Source organism: Scyliorhinus canicula, chromosome 17 (assembly GCF_902713615.1).
Source record: "Scyliorhinus canicula chromosome 17, sScyCan1.1, whole genome shotgun sequence".
Lineage (NCBI taxonomy): Eukaryota > Metazoa > Chordata > Chondrichthyes > Carcharhiniformes > Scyliorhinidae > Scyliorhinus > Scyliorhinus canicula.
Window position 1 is genome coordinate 113,116,496 of NC_052162.1, and position 26,333 is coordinate 113,142,828.

Sequence of the window (26,333 nt, forward strand, 5' to 3'; positions counted from 1 at the left end):
ATAGAATTGAAAAGCAGGGAGGTTATGTTCAACTTGTTTAGAACCAGGGTTAGACTACACTGGGAGCACTGTCAACATTTGTGATCTCCATTTAGAAAAAGGAAATAGAGGCACTGGAGGAGGTGCAACAAAGATTCACAAGAATAATACCAGAACTTTTTTTTTTTATAAATTTAGATTACCCAATTATTTTTTCCAATTAAGGGGCAATTTAGCGTGGCCAATCCACCTACTCTGCACATTTTTGGGTTGTGGGGGTGAAACCCACGCAAACACGGGGAGAATGTGCAAACTCCACACGGACAGTGACCCAGAGGCGGGATTGAACCTGGGACCTCGGCGCCGTGAGGCGGTTGTGCTAACCACTAGGCCACCGTGCTGCCCGAATAATACCAGAACTGAGAGCATTTCACCCTCAGGAAAGGCTGGTGCTGCTTTTCTCTGGAAAAGAGAAGACTGAAGGGTGACCTGATGGAAGTGATTAAGATGATGAAGGGGTTCAATAATCCAATAGGGATTTGATGAGAAACCTCTTTACCCAGCGAGTGGTGAGAATGTGGAACTCACTCCCACAGTGAGTGGTTGAGGTGAACAGAATTTTAAAAATTCCATTCATGGGATGTGGGCGTCGCCGGCTGGGCCAACATTTATTACCCTCAAACTGAGGCCATTTCACAAGGCCCAAGTAGACAAGGACGGCAGATTTCCTTCCCGAAAGGACATCAGTGAACCACACGGGTTTTTACGACAATCAACAATGGTTTAATCTTCAGACTTTTAATTCCAGATTTTTATTCAAATTGAAATTTCACCATCTGCCACAGTGGGATTTGAACCGGGCCCCCCAGAACATTACACAGGGCCTCTGGAATACTAGCAATGATACCACTACCCCACTGCCTCCCCTGAAGGGGAAGCTAGTTACATACATGAGTGAGAAAGGAATAGAAGGAGATGCTGATGGGGGGAGATGAAGAGGGGTGGGTGGAGGCTCATGTGGAGCATAAATACTGACAGAGACCAATTGAGCCGACTGGCCTGGCCCTATGCTGTAGACTCAATGGAACAGAGACAAATGTATTTATTTTAGATCTACCTGCAGTGGGGGGAAAAACACTATTTACTATTCAGGATGAAATAAATGTCCTTCGTCAGTTTTTGTGGATCATTTCAGTGGAAATGTGCTCTCCCAGCTCAAAGAGCATCAGCCCACTGGAAGCAAAGTTGTGAGACCGGCCAGTCCAGCAGAAAGAAACCGTCCGACCCTCCCACTTCACCAAGTGTCTGAATGAACAAGGTTCAGTCCTGGATGTGATTAACAGCAGCAATAACAGCAGAATCCAACCCCTGTCATCACTTGTGAACCTGTTGGTGTCTCAGCAGGTTAGATGACTGAGTGAATCCTTTCCCACACACAGAGCAGATGAATGGCCTCTTTCCAGTGTGGACTCGCTGGTGTATTAACAGGGCAGATGAATCACTGAATCTCTTCCCACAGTCAGGACAGGTGAATGGCTTCTCCTCAGTGTGAACTCGCTGGTGTCTCTGCAGTGTGGATGAGGTTCTGAACCTTTTTGTGCAGTGAGAGCAGCTGAACGGTCTCTCCTCAGTGTGAATGCGCTGGTGGATCATCAGTACCTCAGAGCTTTTAAATCCACTCCCACAGTCAGAACATTTAAAGGGTGTCTCATTTTTGTGAATGACATTGTGTTGCAGCAAGTGGGATGACCGAGTGAAACTCTTCCCACACTCAGAGCAGGTGAATGGTTTCTCCCCAGTGTGAACTCGCTGGTGTCTCATCAGATTGGATGATGTTCTAAACCTCTTTGTGCAGTGAGAGCAGCTGAACGGTCTCTCCTCAGTGTGAATGCGCTGGTGGATCATCAGTACCTGAGAGCTTTTAAACCCACTCCCACAGTCAGAACACTTAAAGGGTCTCTCATTGGTATGAGTGACATTGTGTTGCAGCAGGTGAGATAACTGAGTGAATTCCTTCCCACACTGAGAGCAGGTGAATGGCTTCTCCCTGGTGTGTACTCGCTGATGTGTCTGCAGGTGGGATAACCGAATGAATCCCTTCCCACACTCAGAACAAAGGAATGGCCTCTCTCCAGTGTGACTGTGCTGATGCCTTTTCAGTTCATACGGGGCTGTGAATCCCTTTCCATAGTGCCCACATTTCGATGGTTTCTCCATGGTGCAGGTGTTCTTGTGTCTCTCCACGTTTGACGATCGTGAACACACAGAGCACAGGGACGGCCTCTTCCTGCTATGAAATGTACAATGTTTTTTTCAGCCTGTGTAACTAGTTAAAGCTCCAGTCAGTGCACTGGATCACTCAATCGGGTGTGTGTGTCTCGGTGCTTTTCCAGTCACAATGATATTTAAAATCTCGCGAAGCCGAAAGATTGGGCAAACATTTCTCCTTCTGGATTCAAAAGTCAATGTTATTCAATTCCCAAGACTTGTGTGACTCTTCTTGACGTGATGATTGTTTTGAGATACTGGTTTCAAATTCCTCCCGTCTAATATCCTGTAAAAGGAGCTTACAAAAGGTTATCAATGTCGGTACACAACAGAAATTCAGAACAAATTAAATTTTTTCTGGAACATTTTTTCTTCATTTCCCCAAAGCTATAAATCTCCATCCCACATACCCCAGTCTCACTCTGCTGCATCTAATATTCGCCCTCCCAATTCTCCTGAAGGTGCTGATTCAGGCTGATTGACAGATCCATGCTCACTGCTTCCTGTCCTGGACACAGAGACCTGAAACTCTTCATGCAGGCTGCCAGACAGATAGATGTCTGTTACTGGACTAAAAATGAGTGTAATATAACGGCTGGATTCACTTCCTTCCACTCCCAATTCTCATAAAGGTGCTAATTGATACTGATCAACAAATCCAAACTCGCACTACAACCTGTGCAAGAATCTCCATCTCAGTACATTAACTGATAAGAGTTGGGGGTATTCTGGGGAAGAATTTTATTTCGGCATCGACTGGGAACTCGCTGCCCACAAGGGTGGCAGAAGTGGAGATGATCAATAACTTCAAAATGAAATAGGATGGGCATCTGAAGAAAATAAACTTGCCGGGGAACAGGGATATAAAGGGGAATGGGTCTGATGGATTGTTTACAGAGAGACAGCATTAACTTGACTTTCCAAATGTAGTCCGCAAGTGTTGTAATGACTCTATGACTAGAAATATATAAAGTAGCTACAATACTATTCAGTATGGGTGGCGGGTTGGCGCAGTGGTTAGCACTGCTGCCTCCCAGTGCAAGGACCCGAGTTCAAATCCCGGCGTGGGTCACTGTCTGTGTGGAGTTTGCACATCCTCCCCGTGCCTGCTTGGGTTTGCTCCGGTTTCCTCCCACAGCCCAAAGATGTGCTGGTTAGATGGATTGGCCATGCTAAATTGCCCCTGACTGTCCAGGGATGTGCATTTCAGGTTATGGGTATAGGATTATTAGGGGCGGGGGGGGGGTAAGTGGACATGGGTCAAAGGGTTGCAGACTCGACGGATCAAATGGCCTCCTTCTGCACTTTCGGGATTCTATATTACACTTGTAGAAATAAATGTATATTATTACAGTACCATAAATAATATACCTAATCTGTACGATATAACAGCACTCAACATTTCTTTGTCCAATATCAATTTACTATCCCCTTAAATGTCAGCCATCTCCTGGGGAAACCAGCCCTTTAATTGTGAATATTAGGAAAGAGACCATCCTTTTAGCCAGACAAATAAATGTGTCAAGCTGAGGGAGCAAAGGATGCCAATGTCTTTAAGAGAGAGAGAGACGTGGGCCAAGCTTTGCAGAGTCTGCACCCTCCCTGGATTGACTTCCTTTCCCTTCAGTTGCTGCAAGTGACCAATTGAAGACCAGAATGAAAAAATAAATGCAATGGGGAGAAAAGAAAGTGTTTTACTCACAGATGTTGGAGGAAGTTTCAGTTGTGGGGAAACTAAATCTGCATTCACAAAAGGCCCGCTCTCTGATTGGCTGGAGGACCAGCGTTCTTCAAGTCCTCCAATTCTTACCATTGGTTGCCCGCCGACTGAAGACAATGGACACCTGATGTCACGTGGCCATGGAAGAACCTTTGACCTCAAGAAGCGCGGACCATTTGGCCAATGGAAATCACCTTTCTCCGCACATGCGCACCTTCTTTTCCCCTTGGACATGCGCAGTACCGGACCGCCCACCCACGTGGCGGATAGAGCGTCACCTATGCGGGGGAATTGTGGGAACTGGTGCCACCATTACTTATCCGGAGCCCAGTCTCCAAACTCCTTGAACTGGGACGGCAGTGACGTCACAAAGCCCATCTGGATGGTCACTGGATTGGATTGTGACGTTCCCCCCCCCTTAGCAAAACAGTTTGTTACCTTCAGGTGTAAAGATTTAGCCACCTGGGTGACATTGGGGAGGGCAATAGGTGAGAGAGAGACTGAACCGAGAGTCAGCACCATCAGGGGAGGAGAATTGGGGGGGAAAGCAGGAGGATGACTCCATGTTAAAATCAATAGATTTTAATAGATCAATAACCTGTTGGACTTTAACCTGGTGTTGTAAGACTTCTTACTGTGCTCACCCCAGTCCAACGCCGGCATCTCCACATCAAAATCAATAGAGAAGAGGGAATGTGTGGGGGACAGAGATTTATAGTTTGAGAGGAAGAAGGATTTTTTGTCACAACTGGAATTGTTAGTTCCGAATGTCTATCCTGTAAACAAAGGGATGACTTGATGATGTCAACCCCATCACACCCATTAAAGTCTCAATAAGGTCAGCCTTCTCTTCCGCAGAGAAAATATCAATAGCCTGTTCAATCTATCATACATAGAAACCTACATACAAAATAGAAGCAGGAGGAAAGCATTCGGCCCATCCAGTCTGCTCAGCCATTCATTTTGATCATGGCTGATCTTTTTCTTAATTCTTTTTCCAATTAAGGGTCAATTTAGAGTAGCCAATTCACCTACCCACATCTTAGTGTTGTGCGGTTACTCACAATCATGGTTGATCTTCAAGTTCAATACCCTGATCCCCCCCCCCCCATATCCCCTGATCCCTTTCGCCCCAAAAGCTATATCTAACTCCTTGAAATTAGACAACGTTTTGGTCTCAACTACTTTTTGTGGTAGTGAATTCCACATATCACCACTCTCTTGGTGAAAATTCTCCACACCTCAGTCCTAAAAGGTTTCCTCCTCATCCTCAAACTTTGACCCCTAGTTCTGGACTCCCCCACCATCGTGAACATTCTTTCTGAATCGATTCTGCCTAATTGTGTTAGAATTTTAAACGTTTCTGCGAGATCCCCTCTCACTCATCTCAAATCCAATGAATATAATCCGAACCAACTTAGTCTCTCCTCATACGACATTCGCCATCCCAGGAATCAGTCTGGTTAACCTTCCCTGCACTCCCTCCACTGCAAGAACATCCTTCCTCAGATAAGGACATCAAAGCTGCACTCAATGCTCCAGGTGTGGCCTCATCAATGCCCTCAACAGTTGCAGTAAAACATCCCTATTCCGATACTCAAATCCTCTCTATGAAGGCCAACATACCATTTGCCTTTTTTACTGTCTGCTATACCTACACACTTACTTTCAGCGAACAATGCACAAGGACACCAAGGTCTCACCCGTTCAAATAATAATCTGTCTACCCATTTTTGCTACCAAAGCGGATAACCTCCCGTTGATCTACATTATACTGTATCTGCCATGCATATGCCCACTTACTCAGCCTGTCCAAATCCTGCTGAAGCATCTCTGCATCCTCATCACAACTCACCCTCCCATCCAACTTTGTATTACCTGCAAATTTGGAGATTATACATTTAGTTCCCTCATGCAAATTATTAACATATAATGTGAACTGCAGTCTCACGGCGCCGAGGTCCCAGGTTCGATCCCGGCTCTGGGTCACTGTCCGTGTGGAGTTTGCACATTCTCCCTGTGGTTGCGTGGGTTTCGCCCCCACAATCCAAAGATGTGCAAGGTAGGTGGATTGGCCACACTAAATTGCCCTTTAATTGGAAAAAATTAATTGGGTCAAACCGGTGCCGATGGCAATTTTGGTGTCGGAAGCTATTCTCCGCCCAATTGCGTTGCGCGATTTCGCCGTCGCAAACACAGAATCCAGCCCCATGAATTGCAACTGGTTTACAATTCCCCTGGGAGCCTAAACCACAAGCAATTTTTTTTTTTTTTTTTAAATCGCTTATTGTCACGAGTAGGCTTCAATGAAGTTACTGTGAAAAGCCCCTAGTCGCCACATTCCGGTGCCTGTCCGGGGAGGCTGGTACGGGAATCGAACCATGCTGCTGGCCTGCTTTAAAAGCCAGCGATTTAGCCCTGTGAGCTAAACCAGCCCCAAGAACAATTCAGTGTTCTTTGCCATGCACATGTTTGCATGGCATGGAATAAGAGAGATTCCTGAGGGATCCCACTATTCGGCCACCATCTTGAGCGGTGGCCACCCCCCCTCTACACCGCTAGATTGCCTGGGGGCCCCCGCTACCTCCAAGTACGGGGGGGGGGGGAGGGATTTCTGTCTGTAAATCCTCACCTTCCAAAATCCTGTAAAAGGAGTTGACAAAGATCATCACTGTCCGCACAGGGTAGAAATTCTGAACAGACAATTCTCGTTTCTGTGGAACATTCTTTCCTTTTTCATTCCCCAAAAGCTGGGGGGTGGGTGTGGGGGAGGGACATGCGTGGGCGGATCATGCACTGCCCACCATGGCCACCGTGTCACCCATGGAATCTGGCTGGGCACAGGCATTTGGCGTTCAAACTGCAATGCTATCCGCTGTGGCGATGGTCGTAGCCCTGCAAGATACTCTGCGACCGCGTGAGCGGGGCCACACGGAGAGGAGGGGGAAGCTGCAGCAGCAGAGCGGACAGCAGTAGAGCGGGCTGCAGACGAACAGGCTACAGAGGAATAGGGGCGGCCAACAGGCCGAGGAGGAGGATGTGCCCCATGAGGCCTTGTGTGTATTGGTCATTTGAGGACCTGCTGGACCGGGCATGCTGTCGGAGACTCCAATTGAGCAGAGAGACAGTGCGATACATGTACCAGATGATGGCATACCGGGTACCGCAGGGGTATTGGAGAGGACACCCGCTCCCGGTGACCGTCAAGATGCCGGTGGCCTTGAACCTCTGTGCAACGGGGTCGCAAAAGTTTGTGGAGGTGGAATTGCTGGGCACAGGAACAGGATTGACTGTGAAATAATACAAAGAACAAAGAAAGGTACAGTACAGGAACAGACCATTCGGCCCTCCAACCCTCAGCACAGATCATGATGCCCTAACTATAAACAAAACCTTCTGCCCTTACTCGGTCCGTGTCCCTCTGTTTCCTCCCTATTCATGTACTCATCCAGATGCCTTTTAAATGTTGCTAATGTCCCTGTTTCCATCACATCCTCTGCAGCGCTTTCCAGTCACCCATCACTGTGTTAAAAACTTACCCCACACATCTCCCTTCAACTTTCCCCCTCCCAACTTGAACCTTGTGATTGACACTTGCACCCTTGGAAAAAGCCTTTGACTATTCACCCTGTCTATGCCTCTTTGTAGGCCTCTATCAGGTCTCCCCTCAGCCTCAATCTTTCCAGTGAAAACAATCCTGGTTTATTCAACCTCTCCTCAACACCCTCAAGGGAAGGCAACATCCTGGTGAACCTTCTTCACACTCTCTCCAAAGCTTCCACGTCCTTCTGATAATGTGGTGTCCAGAACTGCACGCAACGCGGCCGAACCAAAGTTTTACATAACTGTGACATGATTTCCCAACTCCTGTACTCAATGCCCCGGCTGATGAAGGCAAGCATGCCATGTGCCTTCTTAATCACCTTAGCCACCGGTGTTGCCACTTTTCGGGAACTGCGCACCTGCAAGCCCAGATCCTTTTATATGTTAGTGTTCCTAAGGGTTCTGCCATTTACAGTATAATTCGTACCTAGATTTGATCCTCCAAAATGCATCACCTCGCATTGTCTGGATAAAATGCTGGGTGGGAGGAGGTGCTTTTTATTCCCGGATTTGTTACACTCAAATTTCCAGTGAGTGGCCTTGCCCTGCTCCAGGTGACGACAAGGGAGAGAGCTGATTGGTGAGTAGCAGGTAAGGCAGGTAGGTCCTTCATATCGGGAGCGGAGCTGAGCAGGAGAAATCCGGGGTGCAGTCTGGGAAGCTGAGTGGTACTTGTGTCTGTGTTTTCAAACTGTGGGGGGAATAACTGAGAAGTTACGTCACAGTAAAGTTCTGACCTGTGTCATGGGAGTGCCCCTTTAAGAAATTTTTTTGTCTTATCACATGGCTTCAGTGATGTCATTGTGTGGGTGGAGCTGGGCTGTGGCTCTGGGTTTGACTTTTGCATTGAGTTTGGACTGGTTTGAACTGCACAGGTTGAAAGAAATGTGCCTCTATCTTCATTTTAAAAGCTGTTTCCATACTGCTTGATAACTTAAAAGAGATCATTGCTTTCTGGAAGGAATTCAGACCTGCTGTTTAAAAAAGGTTACAGAGTATCAATAACAAGTCTTATACCAGTAAGAAGGTTGTATGCTGGGCCACACCTTTGAAAAGGGGTTTCTGTTTTTTCTTGGATTTTGTTATTGAATTGGAACAGTTAAGGGGAATCCATGGAGTTGTTAAACCCTGGCCCATAACATAATTTGGGGCTCGTGGGATAAAAGTCTATCTTTCGTGATTGGGTTGGCTTTGTGAACATAAAGACAGTGAGGGGTGAGCATATTTGTGTTTTCTTTTCAGGTGGTCTATTCCAGGTTAAATAGGGTGTGTGTTGTAGACAATGGATCTTTCAGAGGTTCAGATATTTTGGGGGTGGAGGTCACACACAGTACCTTACAAATGAAGACTAAAAAAAGGCTTTTAGATTTGGCAATGACATTGTAGTTAACATTGCCTAACAAAATACGAAAAGAAGAGGTAATTGCGATGGTAGCTGAGCAATTAAAATTGCCCGAGACACAGTCAGAAGCATTGGAAATGGCAAAAATTCAATTCCAGATCAAGCATGATGAACATGAAAAAGAATTAAAGCAGCTTGAATACGTAATGAGGGGGAAAGAAAAAATAGCCCGAGCAAACAAAAAGAGAGAAATGGAGGTACAGATCAGGGAAAAAGAAAAGAAAAGGAGAGAGAAGAAAGGGAAAAGAAAAGAATAGCCTTAGCAGAACAAAAAGAGAGAGAAAGGGAGGTACAGATCAGGGGAAAAGAAAAAGAGAGAGGGGAAAAAGAAAAAGAGCAAAAAGAAAAAAAAAGAGACTTTGAACTTCAAAAACTGGCCATGAAACGGGACAGTCAGTTAAAATTGGCAGAGGTAAAGGGAAACGTACAGTCTGAGGATAGTGATGAGGGTAGTGAGCAAGAGCGTCATAGTTGAAGGCTTGGTGAAGATCTATTTAAATATGCCCAAGTAATACCAAGGTTTGATGAGAAGGACGTAGAAGTCTTTTTCATTTCATTTGAGAAGGTAGCTAAACAAATGAAATGTCCACAGGACATGTGGGTGGGTATTACTGATTCAAACTAAGTTGATAGGTAGAGCTAGTGAAGTGCTTGCATTGTTATCAGATGATGTATCTGGGACTGATGAGAAGGTAAAGAAATCCATCTTAGGTGCGTATGAACTAGGGCCTGAAGCCTACAGGCAAAGGTTTAGAAATTAAAGGAAAAAACCTGGTCAAACATACATAGAGTTTGAAAGGATCAAACAGAGCAATTTTGATAGGTGGCTGAGGGCTTTGAAAATAGACCAAACACAAAGTTCTTAGAGAAATTATAATTTTGGAGGAGTTTAAAAATTCAATTCCTGATGTAGGAGAACTCATGTGGAATAGCAGAGGGTTAGAACTATGAGATAAGCAGCAGAAATGGCAGATGATTATGAATTAGTTCATAAATCAAAGTTTGGTTTCCAATACCAGTTTCAGCCTGTGAGGGATAGAAACTGGGGAAAGGAGAAATACTCAGGTAGTATAGGTAAAATGATCTGATGGGAGATAAGAAAGATAGTGTACCTTAATTTAAAAAAAAATCCAGGAGGGTGGAAGAGAAATTAAAAGTTTCAGATGTTTTTACTGAAATAAACTAAGCCAGGTAAAGTCACAGTGAAATGAAATGAAAATCGCTTATTGTCACAAGTAGGCTTCAATGAAGTTACTGTGAAAAGCCCCTAGTCACCACATTCCTGCGCCTGTTCGGGGAGACTGGTACGGGAATTGAACCGTGCTGCTGGCCTGCCTTGGTCTGCTTCTAAAAGCCAGCGATTTAGCCCAGTGTGCTAAACCAGCCCCAAGCACTGGTAAGGCTGATGTGGTAAAACAGGATAAGCCAGTGGAGTTTGTTAAAGTGGTAAAGGAAAGCCCAATTGAAGTAAAGGAGGTGCAAAAGATTGTGCAGACTGATCAAGAGGTGGTTGATAAGAAGGTGTCAGATCTCTTGAAAGAATTTACTTATGTGTACCAGGAGGAGTAGGTAAAGAAGTCAGAATATTAAGAGATACGAGAACTAGTCAATCTTTATTGGTAAGAGATGAGAGGTTATGCAGTTTGGGAGGAATATTGCCAGAAAAGGTGGTAATATGTGGAATTCAGGGTGAGAGGAGTAGTGTTCCGTTATATAAGGAACATGCAAATGTTAATTAAATTCATAGAATAAAGCTTGTTTTTTGATTAAAAGTGTCAAAGAACACTGTTGAATAACACCTGAAAAGCAGGTTCTTGTGCTCATCATAACCAAAATCAATAAACGGTTGCCGGCCACGTGGACTCCATGATATACTTTGTAGTTGTTAAACCCTGGCCCATAGGGCAGCACGGTGGCACAGTGGTTAGTATTGCTGCCTACGGCGCTGAGGACCTGGGTTCGAATCCCGACCCTGGGTCACTGTCCGTGAGGAGTTTGCACATTCTCCCCGTGTCTGCGTGGGTTTCACCCCCACAACCCAAAGATGTGCAGGTTAGGTGGATTGGCCACGTTAAATTGCCCCTTAATTGGAAAAAATAATTGGGTACTCTAAATTTATTTTTTAAAAAACCCTGGCCCATAACACCTGGTTGGCTGGTAGAGAATCAGTTAAATTTGAAAATTAAATATTGAAAAACAAATTAAAAATGATGAATTAACCAGGTAGATGAGTAACTAAACTGGGAGGGCAGAGATTAATAATCATAATCGCAATAATACATATCATCACAAGTAGGCTCACATTAACACTGCAATGAAGTTACTGTGGAAATCCCCCAGTCGCCACACTCCGGCACCTGTTCGGGTACACAGAGGGAGAATTCCTAATGTCCAATTCACCTAACAGCACGTCTTTCGGGACTTGTGGGGGGAAACCGGAGCACCCGGAGGAACCCCACGCAGACATGGGGAGAACGTGCAGACTCCGTATAGACAGTGACGCAAGCCGGGAATTGAACCTGGCACCCTGCCGCTGTGAAGCAACAGTGCTAACCACTGTGCAACAGTATTCAGCATTTAATTTTACAGTACAAACCTAGCACCCAGGACCATATAGTGAATCGTAATTTAATCTAATAATAATTTAAGTATTTATTTTGAGTTAATTAACGAGTGCTCATGTGTCACTCAGCTCTAACTGTGAGATGTGGGAGATCCGTGACACTTCTAGCGTTCCGGTCGACTATGTCTGCAGGAAGTGTAACCAATGTCAGCTCCTCACAGACCATGTGGTTTGGTTGGAGCAGCATTCAGATGCTATTAGGAGCATACAGGTGATGGATAGCATCACAGATAGGAGTTACAGAGACGTGGTCACACCCAAGGTGTAGGCAGACAGATGGGTGACTGCTAGAAAGGGCAGGCAGTCAGTGCAGGAATCCCCTCTGGCTGTCCCCCGCTCTAACAAGTATACCAGTTTGGATACTGTTGGAGGGTGGCGGGGGGGAGGGGGGGTGGTAAGCCTATGTGGGGAAAACATCAGCGGCCAGAACAGTGGCACCGCAACTGGTTCTGTTGCCCAGCCGGGGAGGGCAAAGTGCAGGAGAGCGATAGTTATAGGGGACTCTATAGTAAGAGACACAGATAGGTGCTTCTGTGGATGTGAAAGAGTATCCATGATGGTGTGTTGCCTCCCTGGTGCCAGGGTCAAGGATGTCTCTGAACGAACACAGGACATCTTGAAGGGGGAGGGTGAACTGCCAGAGGTCATAGTACACATAGGTACGAATGACACAGGCAGGAAGAATAATGAGGTCCTGCAGAAGGAGTTCAGGGAGTTAGGCAGTAAGCTAAAAAGCAGGACCTCTAGGGTTGTAATCTCAGGATTACTCCCTGTGCCAGTGAGGCTAGAAATAGGAGGATAGAGCAGCTAAACACGTGGCTAAACCAGTGGTGTAGGAGGGAGGGTTTCAGATTTCTGGACCACTGGGATCTCATCGGGGGCGGGTGTGGCCTGTACAAGGAGGACGGGTGAATCTAAACTGAAGGGACACCAATATCCTGGCTGGGACGTTTGCCAGCGTCACTTGGAAGGATTTAAACTAGTGTGGCAGGGGGGTGGGAACCAGAATGTTAGCTTAGAAGGTGCAGTAACTGAAGGGGAAATAGAGAACAAAAATAAGAGAACAACGTCATCGTGCCAACTCAAGTGCAGTGGTTTGAAGTGTATTTGTTTCAAGGCCAGAAGTATCGCGGGTAAGGCAGATGAACTTAGAGCATTTATTAGTACTTGGAATTATGATATTGTGGCTATCACAGAAACATGGTTAAAGGAAGGGCAGGATTGGCAGCTGAACGTTGGAGGATATTTACTTGCTGTTTTTATGAATGGATACGTCAAGTGGCTGAACATCTTTCCATCAGAATGCTGTGGTCAAAATCTGTAGAGTAGTATCCAAATCATTAACGAATATTAGTTCTTTGTTCAGGTTGTCTTCCTGATCATATGGGTAGTTTATTCAATACATGGCCGTCTTTTTCCGATACAAAATTCACGGGTGTTTTACTTGCTGTTTTTATGAATGGATACGTCAAGTGGCTGAACGACGCTAGTCAAGCCAGCTGGAAAGCTGTTCGATTCGCGAACAGCTTTCACAACAGAATCCACTCTGCAGAATCCACAGACAATGATACCATTTGGAAGTTTTAGTTTGGGCATTAATTTCCAAAAAAGTGACTCGCATGATACATGAGATATAGCATAAAATCATGTTTTGGGGACGAAAATTTAGGGGTCGCATGATACCGCGAGATCGCATGCTACGCGAGTATATACGGCAGATGCTTTAGGAGAGATAGAGGGGGGGGGGGGGGGTAGCGTTACTGGTTAAGAATATTATAGCCATATTGTGGGAGGTCACCTCGAAGGGCTCATACAATGAGGCAATCTGGGTGGAGCTTGGAACAGGAAAGGGCCATCACAATGTTGGTGTTTTTTTTACAGGCTGCCCAACTGCCAGTGAGAGATAGAGGAGCAGATAAGTAGAGAGATTTGGGATAGGGGATGTTGTGGGAGGGGATTTTAATTTCCCCTGTATTGACTGGGACTCACTTAGTGCTAGGGGGCTTGGATGGGGCAGAGTTTATAAGGAGCATCCAGGAAGGCTTCTTGATGTAATATGTCGATAGTCCATCTACTGGATCTGGTATTGGGGAATGAGCCTGGACAGGTGGTTGAGGTTTCAGTAGGGGAACATTTTGGGAGTCGTGACCACAATTCCGTATGTTTTAGGGACTTTTGGATAGGGGAGGGTAACCCTCGTGTTGAGGTGCTAAACTGGGGAATGGAGAATTACGATAACATTAGACAGGAATTGAAGAATTTGGATTGGGTGCGGCTGTTGGAGGGTAAATCAACATCGGATATGTGGGAGTCTTTCAAACAACATTTGATTAGTATTCAGGAGAGTCACATTCCTGACAGAACAAAGGATAAGTATTGGAAATTTTGGGATAACGAGGGATATTGTGAACCACATCAAAAAGAAAAAGGAGGCTTTTGTACAGTCTAGAAGGGTGGGGACAGTCAAAACTCTTAAGGAGTACAAAGAAAGTAGGAAGGTACTGAAGTGGGAAATTAGGAGGGCTAGGAGGGGACATGAAAAGTCCTTGGCAAGTAGGTTTAAGGTGAATCCTAAAGCTTGAATTCATATGTAAAAAGCAAGAAGGTGGCCAGGGAAAGGATTGGACCACCTAAGGACAGTTGTTGAGCCAGAGGAAATGGGCGAGGTACGAAATGAATACGTTGCATCAGTGTTCACCAAAGAAAATGACTTTCTGGAAGATGATTCTTGGGTCGGGCATTTGGACAGTCTGGGTCATGTTGACATCGAAAAGGAGGTATTGGGTCTTTTCAAGATATTACATTCGATAAGTCTCCTGGGCCGGATGGGATTTAGACATAGACATAGAATTTACAGTGCAGAAGGAGGCCATTCAGCCCATCAGGTCTGCACCGGCCATTGGAAAGAGCATCCCACTTAAGCCCACACCTTTGCCTCATACCCATAACCCAGTAATCCCACCCAACCCCTTTGGACACTAAGGGCAATTTAGCATGACCAATCCACCTAACCTGCACGTCTTTGGACTGTGGGAGGAAACCGGAGCTCCCGGAGGAAACCCACGCAGACACGAGGAGAATGTACAGACTCCGCACAGACAGTGACCCAAGTCGAGAATCGAACATGGGACCCTGGAGCTGTGAAGCGGCAGTGCTAACCACTGTGCTACCATGCCACCCTAGAATACCCCAGAGTACTGAGCGAAGCAAGGGAGGAAATTGCTGGGGTCTTGACGGACATCTTTGCATCCTCATTGGCTACAGGTGAGATCCCAGAGGACTGGAGAATAGCTAATGTAATACCGCTCTTTATGAAAGGTAGCAGGGATAATCCTGGAAACTATAGGCCGGTGAGCCTCACATCGGTAGTAGGTAAATTATTGGAGAGAATTGTCAGGGACAGGATTTATACTCATTTGGAAACAAATGGACTCATTAGCGATAGACAGCATGGCTTTGTGAAGGGGAGGTCCTGCCTCATGAACTTGATCGAGTTTTTTGAGGAGGTGACAAAGATGATTGATATGGGGAGGGTGGTGGATGTTGTTTACAGGGACTTCAGTAAAGCCTTTGACAAGGTGGCTCATGACAGACTTGTAAAAAGGTCAAGTCACATGGGGTCAGAGGTGAGGTGGTAAGATGGATACGGAACTGGCTCGGTCACAGAAGGCAAAGGGTAGCAGGAGAAGGGTGTTTTTCTGAATGGAAGGTTGTGACTAGTGGTGTTCCACAGGGACCTGTGTTGGGGCCTCTGTTGTTTGTAGTACACATTAACGATTTGGAGGAAAATGTAGCTGGTCTGATTCGTAAGTTCGCAGATGACACCAAGGTTGGTGGAGTGGCAGATAGTGTTGAGGATTGTCAGAGGATACAACAGGGCATAGATAGGTTGGAGCCTTGGGCAGAGAAATGGCAAATGGAGTTTAATCCGGACAAATGTGAGGTAATGCATTTTGGTAGGTCTAACATAGAGGGAAATATACCGTAAATGGCAAAACTCTTAGAAAGTCAGAGAGATCTGGGCATGTAGGTCCACAGATCTTTGAAAGTGGTAACACAAGTGGACAAATTAGTCAAGAAAGCATACGGAATGCTTGCCTTCATTGGATGGGGTGTCGGGGATAAAAACTGGCAGGTTATGCTACAGTTGTATAGAATCTTGGTACGGCAGCACTTGGAATATTGCGCACAATTCTGGCCGCCACACTACCACAAGGATGTGGATGTCTTAGAGAGGGTGCAGAGGTTTACCAGGATGTTGCCTGGTGACTGACCCCTCCACCCTGGGAAAGACTGTCTGCCCATCCACGCCCCTCATAATCTTGTAGACCTCTATCAGGTCACCCCTCAACCTCCACCTAATAAAAACAGTCCGTGTTTATTCAGCCTCTCCACATAGCTGTGGATGGGCAGGCACTCTTTCCCAGGGTGGAGGGGTCAGTCACCAGGGGGCATTGGTTTAAGGTCTATGGGGCAAAGTTTAGAGGAGATGTGCGAGGCAGGTTTTTTTTTTTTTACAGAGGGTGGTGAATGCCAGGAACGCGTTGCCAGGGGAGGTCATGGAAGCAGATACATTAATGGCTTTCAAAAGGCATTTGACAAATACATGGATAGGATGGTATCGAAGGATACAGCACAAGGAAGTGTTGGGGGTTTTGGCCAAGGTTGGTGTCATGTACGGTACAGGCTTAGAGGGCCGAAGGGCCTGTTCCTGTGCTGTATTGTTCTTAAGCTCCATCTACCATATGCATGCCCAAGTCTCCAATCCATTTATATCCTATTGTATCCTCTGATAATCCTTGGCACTATCTGCAACTCTGCCAATCTTCGTGTCATCGCAAAAGTATGAATCAGACCACCCACATTTTCCTCCAGATCCTTTACATATACTACAAACAAGTGCCTCAGCACTGATCCCTGCAGAACACCATGAACTACAGATCTCCATTCTGAAAAACACCCTTGCACCACTACACTGTCTTCTATAACCAAGTCAGTTCTGTATCCATTAGCCAGCCCAACCCGAATCCCATGTGATTTTAGTCTTTGCACCAGTCTGCCATGTGGGACCTTGTCAAATGCCTTACTAAAGTCCATATAAACTGGATCCACAGCTCTTCAGTCATCAATTTTCTTTGTCACCTCTTCAAAAAACTGTCCGTTGGTGAGACATGACCTTCCCCGTACAAAACTATGCTGCCTGTCACTAACTGGTCCATTTTCCTCCAAATGTGCATATATTCTGTCCCTCAGTATCTTTTCCAAAAACTTCCCCACCACTGATGTCAGGCTCACCGGTCTATAATTTGCTGGATTGTCCCTGCTTCCCTTCTTAAACAAGGGAAGAACATTGGCTATTCTCCAGTCCTCTGGAACCCTGCCTGTGGTCAATGGGGATGAGAAGATATCTGTTAAGGCCCCAACTATTTCTTCCCTTGCCTCCCACAGTATATAGATCCCATCCGTCCCTGGGTACTTGTCTACTTTAATGCAATTTAGGATACTCAACACTTCCTCCTTTGTTGTACTGATGTTCTCAAGAGCTTTCACACACCTATCCCTGACCTCAACATCCGTCATGTTCTTCACCCTGGTGATTAACAATACAAAGTACTCATTAAGGATTTCATCCACTTCTTGTGGTTCCACACATAACTTCTCTTCATTGTCCTGGAGTGGACTTACTCTTTCGCGTGCTCCTAATTTATGCATAAAAAGACTGGAGATTCTTCTTGACCGTATTTGCGAAAGACATTTCATGGCCCCTATTAGCCCTAATTCCACGTTTAAGTTCCTTCCTACTTTCACTGTACTTCCCAAGGGCTTCATCACTCTTTAGATGCCTAAACTCATTGTAAGCTTCCTTTTTCCTTTTGACTAAGCTTACAATTTCCCTAGTCATCCATGGTTCCCGAATATGGCCATTTCTATCCTTCACTTTTGAATACACGGGTTGGAATTTCAAAATGGCTTTGACCATTGCTCAGACGTTTCTGGGAGTGGAAGATGGTCTCTCAGTCTCTGATGGCTGAATGTCTCGCTGATTAAAGGGACAGGATTTCTAGTTCTGTTCCAGGGACAGAGTCTTTGATTCATTTTTGAAAATTAATTTCCAGGATGCTGGGCCTGCATTTATTGCCCATCCTTAACTTCCCTCGATTTCAGACAGCATTTGAGAGTCAACCACATTGCTGTGGATTTTATTCTGATTTCCTCCTTTATAAATGGTGGTGTATTTCCCCAACCCTTAAATTTGCAATGTTTCAATTCTCTGTGAATAACCTGCACAGCAAACTCAAGGTGAGATGAAATAAAGATTTCAAATTTTTTAAAGATGAAATAAAGGTTTATTTTTACACACACGGGAGCGGGAGAGGTTGACAACGTCTGCCCCCTTTTTACACTCGCACAATAAACAGGGGATAAGGGAAAAGGAAGAGGGTTCCGGGGATGACCACAATAAAATACAAGTTATGGTTTTCCATGTGTCCAGAATCCAAAGTCTAATGGAATGTTCCTTCAGAGGGAGGTTTACTGTTGCGGGAGATCCGTCTTTCCAGCAGTGAGACTGCCACGATGGGGGAAGACACGGAGAGTGAGTCAGTCTGGGAGGCACAAGATCCAATGTTTCAGCACTTGGAAGGTTTTTTTAATGTATATTTTATTGAAGTTTTTCCATTTTAACAAATATCCAACAAAAGCTCAGGATTGGTACAGCACAGCATAAATGTCTCAGCGATACAGAAATACAGGAGAGGACGACAATACAGATGGATAGGTTCATAAAACATAGGAGCACAATTAGGCCATTTGGCCCATCGAGTCTGCTTCCCCCTTCGATCATGGCTGATCTCATCCTGGCCTTAACTCCACTCTCCTGCCAGTTCTCCATAACCCTTCAACCCATTACCAACTAAACATCTGTCTGACTCCTCCCTAAATTTACTCACTATCCCAGGTCCACCGCACTCTGGGGTAGCAAATTCCACAGATTCACAGCCCTTTGGGAGAAGCAGTTTCTCCTCAACTCTTATTGTAAGACTATTACCTCTTGTTCCAGAATGCCCCACCTGAGGAAGCATCTGCTTCATGTCTTCTTTATCCATGTCATTTAGCATCTTGTATACCTCAATTTGATCTCCCCTCATTCTTCTAAACTTGAGAAAGTACAGGCCTAAACTGTTCAATCTCTCTTCAGAAGGCTAAACCTCATCTCTGCGATCAACCTAGTGAACCTCCTCTGAACTGCTTCCCCACTTCAACTTTCCTTAAGTAAGGGGATCAAAACTGTGGACAATACTCTCGATGTGTTCTCACCAATGCTTTGATAGTTGCAATAACAGTTGGGGCTCTTATTTTCCCTTCTAACAAGAGTTGATAGTCCGGTTGATTGGAGGCATCAAAATACGATTTTATTGCTAATTATTCACTTGAATACACTTGGTTAAGAACTCAATGAAAACTTTAGAAATGAAATATCAAACAAAACATAAAATGGAGGAACTCATGGCAATAAAACATAAAAGCATAAAGAAATCACTTTAAACACAAAGAAACAGGTAGCTGATTCAAGAATTCAGGAATGCAGCAAATCAAGAACAAGGCCTCGACCACGAGGTCTACTCTTAAGGGAGTTTGTATCTCTGGTTTAATCCCTCATGTACTCCCATTGGTTTCTCATTTTCAACAGAGACCTCCTGTTTTGTTCAAATGGATGTCTGTTACTTCGAGGATGATTTATTAATCAAACATTGGACATTACTTAAGATTGACTGGTGCCTATCAAGACTGGCTCAGCATCTGCGTGTGCAGTCTTCGGAAAATTACTGGATATGTTTCTCATGCCACAGCCCGGCCCGGAGTCCTTGCTGTAACTGATTAGTTGATACATTCTTATTGCTGAACACACTGGAATTCATTATGTGAAACATTGACTGAAACAATGTCTGAATTCCCACAGTCTAATTTATTATGTGAAACAATGACCGGATTCTCAGTCTAGACACTTTTAATAATTTGACCTCTCAGCTACATGCATTCAATTGGCACCTAAAACTATGAATAAATCAATAAATCAATACTTCATCAACTTCATACCTTTATACTCTATTCCTTTAGCAAAAAATGCTAACATTCTATTCACTTTCTTCATAATCTGCTGTGCCTGCATGCTAGTTTTCTATGGTGCATGCACGAGGACCCCCCAGATCCCCCCTGCACCGGAGGACCCCAAAGTGTCTCCCCATTTAGATAAGGGGTTGGCTTCCCATTTTTCCAACCAAAATGCATGATTTCACACTTATCCACGTTAAACTCCATCTGCCACATTTTGGCCTACTCTCCTAACCTATCTATATCCATTTGTTAAGTACTTATTTCCTCATTGGATCAGCATAATCATTAAGCTTGGTGCCTCCGTACTTACCAATGGATCTACTGGAGAACAAGGGAGAGGAGGAAAAGGCCATGAAGAGATGGTGAAACGGTGACACCTTCCCCCGTAGCGAGTGCTCGGACCGCCCACCATAATCCAGGATAAGATCACGGTGCCAGGTTCGGGCGGGCGTCAGAACACATCTCCCCCAGCTCCAGTCACACCAGAGGTATCAATAACACATCCTTATGTCTCCTTCTCGGATACAAGACCAGTCTGTACCTTTGCAGGAACCAGTCAACGATTCTCCAATCCCAAAATAACAGAGACATAAAATTTCAGAAACAATAATCAGCGAGGACGCTCGTTCGAAAAGGGTATTTTACATAAAACCACCAGACGCAACAAATTCCCCAACTCCGGCACAGCACAGAACGATCATCACTCCGCACAATTACACAGAGAAGAGCAGCAAATATTTACACAATTGGTTCAGATTCTAATCGATGCAGTTACCACCTCCTAAAAAGACATGGGGCAGAGCTGCGTAGCCCCATCGGATACTAAACACTGCCTCCCCAGGGGAGCCCCGGGTTCAACAAGGTGGGCATTCAGGAAGTCACTATACATAAGACCAGTTGGAGGAGGACGTCTATCCCCCCCCCCCTCCCCCCACTCACCCTCACCCTCGAACCAAACAAGGGCTCCAACAAAGTTGATCCACAACACAAATTCACTCAAAGCCTCCAATCCACAGCTACTCCCTCCCCAGAGGAACCCTATCCCGAGAGGAGGGAGCAGACCAGGAGCCCCCAACAGGGGACAACTTGGCGAAGGGAGACTCACTCCACCACCCAACAGACCCTCCGCCCGACCCAGGGAAACACAGTTACTCCTGCCCTGCCCTCCCCGATCAAGGTGACCACTGCCACTGCCCAGGCAGCCAAGAGAATATTGAAGACAAATTTAACAAGGATTAAGCGACCACACCCAGGCTTGCGCCATTACACATTTCCCCCGACTCCAACAACTGCTGAGACTTCAACCACAGGGAAGAATCACCAGGAACCCAGACCTCTTCAGGATACATGATCTGTCCGGACTTTGGTGGGAAATAAGACCCTAAATAACAAAAACACATATAAAAGAAACAGCACATATAGTTCTATCTAGGGGCTTTCCTCGTCCATAGTGAGGACTTACATAACCGTACCACCCACCACCACACCGACCACCCACCCACCACCCTGCCGTGGGGCTACTCACCTTCTCTAAAATAGGAGGTGAGGGGTATTGAAAATGTCCTCCCTCTTTGTAAATACAAGCATGACAGCACATCAGAGAGAAAAAGACAAGACTCTGCACAAACTTCATGTCACCCTGCCGGCTCAGTATGATTTTTACAAAACAGGATAACAGGCGACCACCGCCTCGGAGCTCATATATCTCACACCCTTGTGAGGAGAAAAGACATAAAATCAGCGGCAAAGTCACAGGGGAATAAAGTTCAGGATTATTGATGAACTGTAGGATATTAACACCATCCATGGAGTCTGGAAAGGCCAAAGTCAGGGCAGGATCATCGAACAATATTCAGGATCCCTTCAAAGCTCCATCGAACGAAGCGCCTTTGCCTCCGTCACACTGCCGTCCCGCAGCTCAGGCAGCAAGAAACGTCGGCCCCGGTGAGAGGCTATAACCCGATGTGTGCAACCACCTCCAACTCCTCTCAACCAGCATCAATGACAAGACAACGCAGACCAGTGGTCGAGATCTCGAACTGTCTCCAGGCCTCAAAGACCGGACAAAATGTGCTGTCAAACTCGAAACGCCCAGACTTCAAGTCAAGATTGTGAAAGCAGGGCAGCTAATTCTCAAATTCAGCCGGGAACTCGTTCCCCGCTCACCTCAAGGGACCGGGAACGCGAGCACTCCCCGTCCAACCCTGACTCCCCGGGTTGGTCAGGACAAACGACACATCATGCAACAGGATTCCCAAGGACTGAAGGTGAGCCCTCACCAGGGAGATTACCCCATCGAACAACAGGATTCTCTTCTCAGTTTCCACTGTTTTCTCAAGGTAGTTCATCAAAGTGAACAACTTGCATCAGGGAGTGGAGACCATCATCCACAACATCATTCGCAATGGCAGCCATCATCACGATGCCAACAGCAACGCCAAGATATAGACCCACTCACCAGCAAAACCCTCACAGCAAGCTAGGCCCCACCCCAGCTGCCTCCGACACCCTCAATCAAACAAGGGTTTTTTGACTTAACTAGGCTCCTCATCGCCAAAATCTAGTCACCTGCACCAAAAGCAAGTACTTATGAGATGTGCATCAGGATAAAAAAGGATTAAATGATGAGCAGCCTCAGAGCTCGAGAGAACTCATTACAAGTGCGAGCAGCTTAGGGGACGTCATGAGAGACACCTCACACCAATCCTTCGAGATGTTGGATTAAGGATGTATTTTTCCGGGGATGGAAACATGAGGTGTTCAGTTGGGATCAGGATTCCTTTTAGTCTTGGAGACACTAGTTGCAGGCTGGGGCCCCCTTGTTGAAACTTGCGTTGGAACAGTTAATGTTGAGGCCATTGGCACCATTATTGGAGATCAGGACTTGCAACCAGATGCATTGTGGGTAACTGGCTGGGCAGACAGCCCCGTCTGCTGGGACAGTGTGTTGGCTCGGCTGGAATGTTCATGTGATGCGAGGTGTGTCACATTCCAGGGCGTTTGAGCCGTTAGCCTTTGTTCACTTTGAAACTGCTCAGAAACTTCCAGAAACCAGCTGGATCCATCCCATCAGCTCAGCTATCGTATGTCTTGAAAGACATGAATAAAAAGACTTTATAAAGTAGTCTAGGGGGCAGCACGGTAGCATGGTGGTTAGCATAAATGCTTCACAGCTCCAGGGTCCCAGGTTCGATTCCCGGCTGGGTCACTGTCTGTGCGGAGTCTGCACGTCCTCCCCGTGTGTGCGTGGGTTTCCTCCGGGTGCTCCGGTTTCCTCCCACAGTCCAAAGACGTGCGGGTTAGGTGGATTGGCCATGCTAAATTGCCCGTAGTGTCCTAAAAAAGTAAGGTTGGGGGGGGGGGGGGGGTGTTGTGTTATGGGTATAGGGTGGATACGTGGGTTTGAGTAGGGTGATCATTGCTCGGCACAACATCGAGGGCCGAAGGGCCTGTTCTGTGCTGTACTGTTCTAAGTTCTAAGTCTAAGTCTAAGTCTAGCTGACATATATATTCCCATCTTGACGGTACATACTTTTAAAAAATAATTTTAGAGTACCCAATTATTATTTTTCCCAATTAAGGGGCAATTCACCTACCCTGCACATCTTGGAGTTGTGGGGGATCCACGTACACATGGAGAGAATATGCAAACTCCACACGGACAGTGACCCGGGGCCAGGATTGAACCTGGGTCCTCAGCACTGTCAGGCAGCAGTGCTAACCACTGTGCCACCATGCCACCTGTTACGGTGACGCACTTTTAATTGAAACTATGTTTTTTTTATCTTTTTAACCGTTAACTTTCTACTTCCTAACAGCTAATTAATGTTATGAATTTACTATATGAGTTTACTCTTTACTGAATTTACTATTTAGAGTGTTCATACTGACTGGATGGTTCAGTCTTGCAAAACTTGATGTAATTCGCAGTGAAGATTTATTGAAAACAACCTGTATCCCATAAATCACCCTATTGTTTGTGAACTCGCTGGTGCGTCTTGAGGTGGCCTAACTGAGTGAATCGCTTCCCACAGTCAGTGCAGGTGAACGGTCTCTCCCCGGTGTGAACGCGCTGGTGCATCAGCAGGGTGGATGAGCGACTGAATCCCTTCCCACAGTCGGAACAAATGAACGGTCTCTCCCCAGTGTGAACTTGCTGGTGCTTTAGCAGGTTGGATGAATCAGCGAATTTCTTCTCACACTGAGTACAGGTGAATGGTCTCTCCCCGGTGTGAACTCGCTGGTGTTTCTGCAGGGCAGATAACTGATTGAATCCCTTCTCACACACGGAGCAGAGGAAGGGTTTCTCCCCAGTGTGAACTCGCTGGTGTTTCAGCAGGATGGATGAGCGACTGAATCCCTTCCCACAGTCGGAGCAGGTGAACGGTCTCTCCCCAGTGTGAACTCGCTGGTGCGTCAGCTGGGTGGCTGAGAGACTGAATCCCTTCCCACAGTCAGAGCTGGTGAACGATGTCGTCCCAGTGTGAACTCGCTGGTGTTTTAGCAGGTTGGAGGAATCAGCGAATCTCTTCTCACACTGAGAGCAGGCGAATGGTCTCTCTCCGGTGTGAACTCGCTGGTGTTTCCGCAGGGCGGATAACTGATTAAATCCCTTGTCACACACGGAGCAGAGGAAAGGCTTCTCCCCAGTGTGAACTCGTCCATGTTGCAGCAGGGTGGATGAATCAGCGAAACTCTTCCCACAATCGGAGCAGGTGAACGGTCTCTCCCCGGTGTGAACTCGCAGGTGTCTCAACAGGGTAGATGATTCAGTGAATGCCTGCCCACAGTCAGAGCAGGTGAATGGCTTCTCCCCGGTATGGCGGCGTCGATGAATTTCCAGCTGAGATGGGCAAATAAATCCCCTCCCACAATCCCCACATTTCCACGGTTTCTCCATGGTGCGGATGCCCTTGCAACTCTCCAGGTTCAAAGATGATTTGAAGCCTCTTCCAAACACACAGAACACATCTACGGTCTCTCTCCGCTGTGAATGCTGTAATGTTTCTTTCAGATTGTGCAGCTGTTTAAAGCTCTTTCCACAGTTTGTTCAATGGAACACTCTAACTTGGGTGTTCGGATGTCTCGTTTTTGCAGTCACTGATGTTTAAAATCTTTTGATGCAGGTAGAACAGACAAACATATCTCCTTCTAGATTCAGGTCATAGTGAACCTGAGTGACCATCAGATCTTGATGTGGCGTTTCGTTTGAGATTTTTGTCCGTAAATCCTCTCCTTCCAGTATCCTGTGAAAGACGTTTACAAAAGTCATTACTGCCAGTACAGGACAGAAATTTGGTTCTAGTTTTTATGGAACATTTTTCTTCTCTCATTTCGTGAAAATCTGTAAATTTCCATCTCACACACTCTCTCTGCTATATCTAATATTGACACTCCCAAATCTCCTGAAGATTCTGATTCAGGCTGATTGACAGATCCCTGCTCACTGCTTCCTGTCCTGGACACAGAGACTTAAAAATCTTCATGCAGGCTGCAGATAGATATATGTCTATAATTACCGAACTAAAAATGTGTGTAACATACAGATTCACTTCCTTTCCCTTCAGTTCCAGCAAGTCACCAACTGAAGGTCAGAATGAGAAAAGAAATGGAAAGGGGGAGAAAAGAAAGTATTTTACTCACAGATGTTGGAGACAGGGGAAGTTTCAACCTGTGTGAAAATCAACCTCCATTCAGAGAAGCAGCTTAGTGGGTACCTGTTCCTGCACTGCATTGTTCTTTGAATGAGCAGGTCCAACTTCCGCATTCAGACAATGGAGAAGCTCTGATTGGCTGGAGGATCAGAGTGCTTCCGGTCCTCCCGTTTTCCCATTGATCAGTCACCGCTGACAGACAATGGGGGAGCTGTGATTGGCTGGAAGATCAGAGTGCTTCCGGACCTCCCGATTTTCGATTGGTCAGGTCCCCCCCGCTGACAGATAATGAGGGGCGGAACCCCACGTGGGGGTGGGAGAGACGTTTCCCTCCAGCCGCGCTGAGCTGGTGTCCAATGGGAAAGGCTGGAAGACCCGGATGGTCAGTGCGCCGCTTTGTCCCGGTCCCCGCCTCACACCCGCACATGTGCACTCCTCCTGAATACCCGCACATGCGCATTCCTCCCGAATATCTGCACATGCGCATTCCACAACCGACGATCAGCACAAATGCAATTACGAGTCACAACATCTCCCGATTTCTGCCAATCAGAAGATGGGAGCACCGGAAGGACTCTCGTCCTCCAGCCAATCAGAACGCGGGCTTCGTGTGACCGAATATTGAGCTTCACACAGACTCAAACCTCCTCCTGTCTCCAACATCTGTGAGTAAGTCATTTTCTTTTCTCCCCCTTTCCATTTCTTTTCTCATTCTCACCTTCAATTGGTCACTTGCAGCACCTGAAGGGAAAGGAAGAGAATCCAGGGAGGGTGCAGTCTCTGCAAAGCTTGGCCCAGGTCTCTCTCTTAAAGACACTGCCATCCTTTGCTCCCTCAGCTTGACACATTTATTTGTCTGGCTAAAAGGATGGTCTCTTTCCTAATGCTCACAATTAAAGGGCTGCTTTCTCCAGGAAATGGCTGACATTTAAGGGGACAGATTAATATTGAACAGGCGCATGTCTCGTA

The 26,333-nt window shown here is 46.1% G+C and overlaps 2 protein-coding genes across 2 annotated transcripts in view; one reads left to right on the plus strand and one right to left on the minus strand.

The window, feature by feature from the left end:
• LOC119951529 (zinc finger protein 585A-like) overlaps window positions 1–26,333 on the plus strand; it is a 93,252-nt gene that overhangs the window by 51,661 nt on the left and 15,258 nt on the right. The gene's annotated exons all lie outside the window — the stretch shown is intronic.
• On the minus strand, window positions 23,105–25,894 carry LOC119952187 (zinc finger protein 135-like). Its single transcript, XM_038775796.1, has 2 exons — window positions 25,354–25,894; window positions 23,105–24,956 (listed from the first exon to the last, which is right to left on the minus strand). Exon 2 carries the CDS (start codon window positions 24,608–24,610, stop codon window positions 23,681–23,683), a length of 930 nt encoding a protein of 309 aa, XP_038631724.1. The 5' UTR covers window positions 24,611–24,956; window positions 25,354–25,894; the 3' UTR covers window positions 23,105–23,680.

Bases quoted from the DNA above. Each gene is read 5' to 3' on its own strand.
- LOC119952187 (XM_038775796.1), bottom strand. From the start codon at position 24,610: ATGGAGAAACCGTGGAAATGTGGGGATTGTGGGAGGGGATTTATTTGC.